This window comes from Camelus dromedarius, chromosome 32, assembly GCF_036321535.1.
Source record: "Camelus dromedarius isolate mCamDro1 chromosome 32, mCamDro1.pat, whole genome shotgun sequence".
Classification (NCBI taxonomy): Eukaryota; Metazoa; Chordata; class Mammalia; order Artiodactyla; family Camelidae; genus Camelus; species Camelus dromedarius.
This window is the reverse complement of record NC_087467.1, coordinates 377,241-383,344: the sequence shown is the minus strand read 5'-3', so window position 1 is coordinate 383,344 and position 6,104 is coordinate 377,241. Positions and strand designations below refer to the sequence as shown.

At 40.0% G+C, this 6,104-nt stretch overlaps 1 protein-coding gene across 1 annotated transcript; it reads left to right on the top strand.

Moving 5' to 3' along the window:
• Positions 1 to 3,929: 3,929 nt before the first annotated feature.
• Positions 3,930 to 5,667, top strand: LOC105106344 (cysteine--tRNA ligase, mitochondrial-like). Its single transcript, XM_064481441.1, has one exon. The coding sequence runs from the start codon at positions 3,933 to 3,935 to the stop codon at positions 5,619 to 5,621; it is 1,689 nt and encodes a 562-aa protein (XP_064337511.1). The 5' UTR covers positions 3,930 to 3,932; the 3' UTR covers positions 5,622 to 5,667.
• The last annotated feature ends 437 nt before the right edge of the window (positions 5,668 to 6,104 follow it).

The following is a 6,104-nucleotide window of genomic DNA, read 5'->3' as shown; positions in this document are numbered from 1 at the left end:
CCATTTATGATAAAAAAAATCTCATCAAAGTTGGTATAGAAGAAACACATCACAACATTATAAAAGTGATTTATAACAAACCCACAGCCAACATTATACTGTCTGTCAAAAAGCTAAAAGCTTTCCCTCTAAAATCGTAGACAAGCCAAGGATACCTACTCTCACCACTTCTATTTAATGTAGTATTGGAAGTCCTAAGTTCAGCATTCAGACAAGGAAAAGGAGTAAAAAGCACCCAAACTGGAAAGGAAGAAGTAAAAATATCACTATTTGCAGATGACATGATATTATATATATAAAACTCTAAAATTTCCACTAAACTACTATTAGAATTAGTAAATGAATTCAGTAAAGTTTCAAGATGCAAGATTAATATACAGAAATCTGTTGCTTTTCTATACACTAATAATGAACATCAGAAATAGAAATTAAGGAAATAACACCATTTATGATCTAATAAAAAAGAATAAAGTGCTAGGAATAAAGTTAACCAAGGAGGTAAAAAAACCTATATTCTGAAAACTATAAAACATTGAAGAAGAGTTTTGAAAACGATAGAAGGAATTGGAAAGATATCACTTGTTCTAGGATTGGAAGATTAATATTGTTAAAGTGGTCATAATATCCAAAGTAATCTATAAATTAATGTAATCTCTATAAAAATACCCATAACCTTTTTCAGAGAACTAGAATAAATAATCCTAAAATTTATATGGAACCACAAAAGACTCTGAACAGCCAAAGCAATTTGAGGAAAAAGAACAAAGGTGGAGGTATCACAGTCCTTGACTTCAGACTATACTACAAGGCTACCGTAATCAGAATGGTAGGGGCACAAAAACAGACACATAAATGAATGAAACAGGAGAGCCTGGAAATAAACCCACACACTTATGTTCAATTAATCTATGACAAAGGAGGCAAGAATATACATTGGAGAATAGATAGTGTCTTCAATAAATGCTTCTGGGAAAACTGGACAACAAGAAAATAATGAGATTACAACATTTCCTCATACCATATACAAAAATAAACTCAAAATGGATTAAAGACCTAAATTTAAGACCCCAAACCATAAAATTCCCAGAAGAGAACAGCACAGCTATCTTTCACATAAATCATAGCACCAAGGCAGAAGAAATAAAAGCAAAAACTAGCAAAGGGACATAATTAAACCTAAAAGCTTTCGCACAGCAAAGGAAACCATTGGCAAAATAAAAAGACAACCTACTAAATGAGAGAAAAATATTTGCAAATGATATGATCGATAAGAAGTTAATATCCAAAATATATAAACAGCTCATACAACTCAATATAAAAAACGCAATGAAAAAATAAACAGAAGACCTGGAATACTACTCAGCCATAAAAACCAACAACATAACACCACTTACAGCAACATGGATGCTCCTGGAGAATGTCATTTTAAGTGAAGTAAGCCAGAAAGAGAAAGAAAAATACCATATGAGATCGCTCATATGTGGAATCTAAAAACCAACCAACAAACAAACAAAGCACAAATACAAAACAGAAATAGACTCACAGACATAGAATATAAACTTGTGGTTGCCAAGGGGGCAGGGGGTGGGAAGAGACAGACTGGGATTTCAAAATTGTAGAATAGATAAACAAGATTATACTGTATGGCACAGGGAAATATACACAGGATCTCATGGTAGCTCACAGAGAAAAAAATGTGACAATGAATATATGTATGTTCATGTATAACTGAAAAATTGTGCTCTACACTGGAATTTGACACAACATTGTAAAATGATTATAAGTCAATAAAAAATGTTAAAATAAATAAGTAAATAAATATATAAATAAATAAACAGAATACCTGAATAGACATTTTTTCAAGGAGACATGGATAACAGATGGCTAACAGGCACATCAAAAGGCACTCAACATTGTTAATTATTAGAGAAATGTGACTCAAAGCCATGACAAGATGACACTTCACAACTGTCAGAATGGCTAATATCAAAAACTCTACAAATAACAAAAGTTCAGAAGTGTGTGGAAAAGGGGAATCCTTGTATACTCGTGGTGGGAATGTAAATTGCTGCAGCCATATGAAAAACAATATGATGTTTCCTAAAAAAAGTAGAAATAGAACTACCATATGATTTATCAATTCCCCTACTGGGTATATATCCAAAGATAATCAAAATACTAATTTGTTCTGGTATAACTGAAAAGGTGTGCTCTACACGGGAATTTGACACAACATTGTAAAATTATTATAAATCAATAAAAAAAGTTTAAAAAAATAATAATTTGAAAATATACATTAACACCATTGTTCATAGCAGGATTATTTACAATAGCTAAGATATGGAAGAAACCTAAATGTCCATTAACAGATAAATGGATAAAGATGTTTTATACATACATACATACACATACACCCATAATGTGATATTACTTAGCCATAAAAAAGAATGAAATTCTGCCATTTGCAACAATCTGGGTGAACCTAAAGACAAATACTCTATTATCATTTATATGTAGAATCTAAAGAACAAACAAACAAACAAACAAATAGATATAAGAAAACAAACAGATGTACAGATACAGAGAACAAACTAATGGGGAGAGGAAAGCATAAAGGGACAAGATTGGTATACAGGATTAATAGAAACAAACTATTATGTATAAAATAAATAAGCAATGAGAATATTCTGTACAGCAGGGAAATAGAACCATTATTTTGTAATAACTTTAAATGGAGTTTAATCTCTAAAAATATTGAACCATTATGTTGTACACTTAAAAATAATATAATATTGTAAATCAACTATACTTCAATTAAAAATAAGAAAATTCAAACTACACACTGGGAGAAAATATTTGCAATTCATTAATTCAACAAAGGACTAGTATTTATAAAGAACCCTCAAAATTAAACAATTAAAAATAAATCCAATTAGAAAATGGGAAAAGTAAATGAAGAAATCTTTCACTCAAGAGGATTAAAAAATTTCACATTTCCCCGCACATTCAATGTGCTTTAAAAAGCCATCCTTTTCATTTTCAGAGATAACATAAAGATCTTTGCATGAGGTAAATCTACAGCATAGTTCATTTTTAGATTTTGTTGAGTCCTGTAAAGAAGAAAGAAGTTTCAGTTGTGATAGAATACCGTGCTGTGTTTAAATGTTACTTGTTTTCAAACTTTGTTTTCTATGAAAATGATATGGAAACTTCTAAAATGGAATTTGGTGCATATGTACTGCTGAATAAAGACCGATGAAGGGGTTTGAGTTGATGTACAAATCAAGTAATGGTTTGAACACCTTTAATAATATGCCTAATCTGTTCAATTGTTTTAGAATCTTTTTATCTTAGATGTAGGCAGCCATGAACAATCTATTTTGAGCCACTTTAGGGAGAAAACTTTGTATTTTTTAAACTTGCATAAAATTTATGCAAGTGGTTTTTATAAATTGGAATAATACCTCAGTTTTGAGGTTATGCACACTAAATTAAATGTGACATAAATTAATTTGTAGAAAAAGAACTCTTTATAAGGTGGCTCATTGTAGGAAATCCTGTGCCTTCCCCTTTGAGCACAAGTGTTGCATGAACAACAGTTTGCTATAAGAAACATACCAGATTAGCCACCATTAGCATCTATATCTACTTTGTGTTTAAAAATCAACTGGTAATTCTGAAACACTGTAGAATGGATAAAAATTATTTTGTGATCATAACTCTTTGTTGAACTAGAGTATTTTTGCAGCATTCCTTGTCATCAGAAACATGGTTAAAGTTTAAAACTAGAAGCAGCAGAAAACTAGCTTGTAAAATTTATCCAAGTAGAGTGCAGGCTAGGGTGTCTTGGGGAAATAAACATTAAAACTTAAAGCAATGTTTTACATGGGGAAAAAAAAAAAAAAAAAGGAGTGTGAGCTCGCGGCTAGGCCATGCTGCTGACGCGCGGGGCCGGCTCGAGCTCCTCGCTCCTCCGGGCCGCACTGGGCCTGGGGCCGAGGCCGGGGCCCGGGCCGGGAACGGGGAGGGCGGCGTCGGTGGCGCCCGGGCAGGGCTGGCTGCAGCCCGCGGGCTACGACACCGGCGTCAAGGTGTACAACAGCCTCACCCGGAGGAAGGACCCCTTGATCGTGAGCAACGTGGACGCCGTCTCCTGGTATTCCTGTGGACCAACTGTCTACGATCACGCACACCTTGGCCACGCTTGCTCGTATGTGAGATTTGATATAATTCGAAGGATCCTAAGCAGGGTTTTCGGGTGCAACATCATCATGGTGATGGGAGTTACAGACGTGGATGATAAAATAATCAAGAGAGCCAATGAGATGAATGTGTCACCTGCTTCTCTTGCCAATCTTTATGAAGAAGATTTTAAACAGGACATGGCGGCCTTGAAGGTTCTCCCGCCCACGGTGTACCTGAGGGTGACCGACAACATCCCGCAGATCATTGCTTTCATCGAAGGAATAATTGCTCGTGGGCATGCTTACTCTACAGCAAAAGGCAACGTCTACTTCGACCTGCAGTCCAGAGGCGACAAGTACGGCAGGCTGGTCGGCGTGGCCCCGGGTCCTGTGGGAGAGCCAGTTGCCTCTGACAAGTGGCACCCCAGCGACTTTGCCCTGTGGAAGGCAGCGAAGCCCCAGGAGCCAGCTTGGGCCTCTCCCTGGGGAAACGGCAGGCTCGGCTGGCACATCGAGTGTTCTACCATCTGCAGCCTGGTGTTTGGAAGTCACTTGGACATCCACTCGGGTGGGATCGACTTGGCTTTCCCGCACCACGAGAACGAAATCGCTCAGTGCGAGGCCTTCCATCAGTGCCAGCAGTGGGGCAATTACTTCCTGCATGCTGGGCATTTGCATGTGAAAGGCAAAGAAAAAATGTCCAAATCCCTGAAGAACTACATCACCATTAAGGACTTCCTCCGGGCCGCCTCCCCCTACGTCTTCCGGCTCTTCTGCCTGCGGAGCGGCTACAGGTCAGCCGTGGACTACGGCGACGGCCCCCTGCTCGAGGCCCGGCGCCTGCTCCACGCCGTGGCCGCCTTCGCGGAGCACGCTCGCGCCTACATGCGGGGCCAGCTGGCCGGCGGCCCCGTCCAGGAGGACGCGCTGTGGGAGAGCCTGGGCCACACCAAGGGGGCTGTGCAGGATGCCTTAGCAGATGACTTCAACATGCGGGGGGCGGTGGACGCCATCATGGGCCTTGTCCACCATGGGAACAGACAGCTCAAGGCGCCCTCAGAGGAGCCCGGTGGTCCCAGGAGCCCCGCCGTGTTTGGTGCCGTTGTGTCCTACGTGGAGCAGTTCTTTGAGATGGTCGGCGTTTCCCTGGTGGACCGACAGTGTGCTGCAGGGGCTGGCGGCCTGGCCGCACTGCACAGCGTCGTGGAGGAGCTGGTCCGGTTCCGGCTGAAGGTCCGGCAGTTCGCCCTGGCCACGGGGGAGGCCTCTGGGGAGGCCCGGCGGCAGCAGCTCCTGGAGAGGCGGCCCCTACTGGAGGCGTGCGACGCACTGTGCAGGGACCTCGCCGCCCATAGCGTCAGCATCAAGGACAGGAGCAGCACGTCCACGTGGGAGCTACTGGACCCGAGGACAGAAGACCCCAAACCAGGGAGCTGAGGACTCATGAAGCCCAGTCTGCCTTGAGTCCCGATGAAAGCTTTATATTAAAAAAAAAAAATGAGCATATCAAAAGATGTTCAACATCATTAGCCATTAGAGAAATGCAAATTAAAACCTCAAGTTACCAATACACAGCTATCAGATAGATGGCAGGGTGATGGTGGGAAGACATTAACAACACCAGATTATGGTAAATCGGCAGAGAAACTTTTTACCCATATATTGCTGATGGGAATGTAAAATGGTACAGCCACTCTGGAAAAAGTTTGAATTTTTTTTTTTTTAATCTAAACATAGAACTAAAATATTACCCAACAGTTGCCCACTTGGGCATTTATGAAAACATGTTCACACAAAACCTATACAGAAATGTTTATGACAGCCTCATTTATACTACTCTAACCCTGGAAGTAATCTAGATGTCGGTCAGTGGTTACCTTCAGGTTAACCTTCAGTGAATGGTTAAATAGGTTGTGGTAC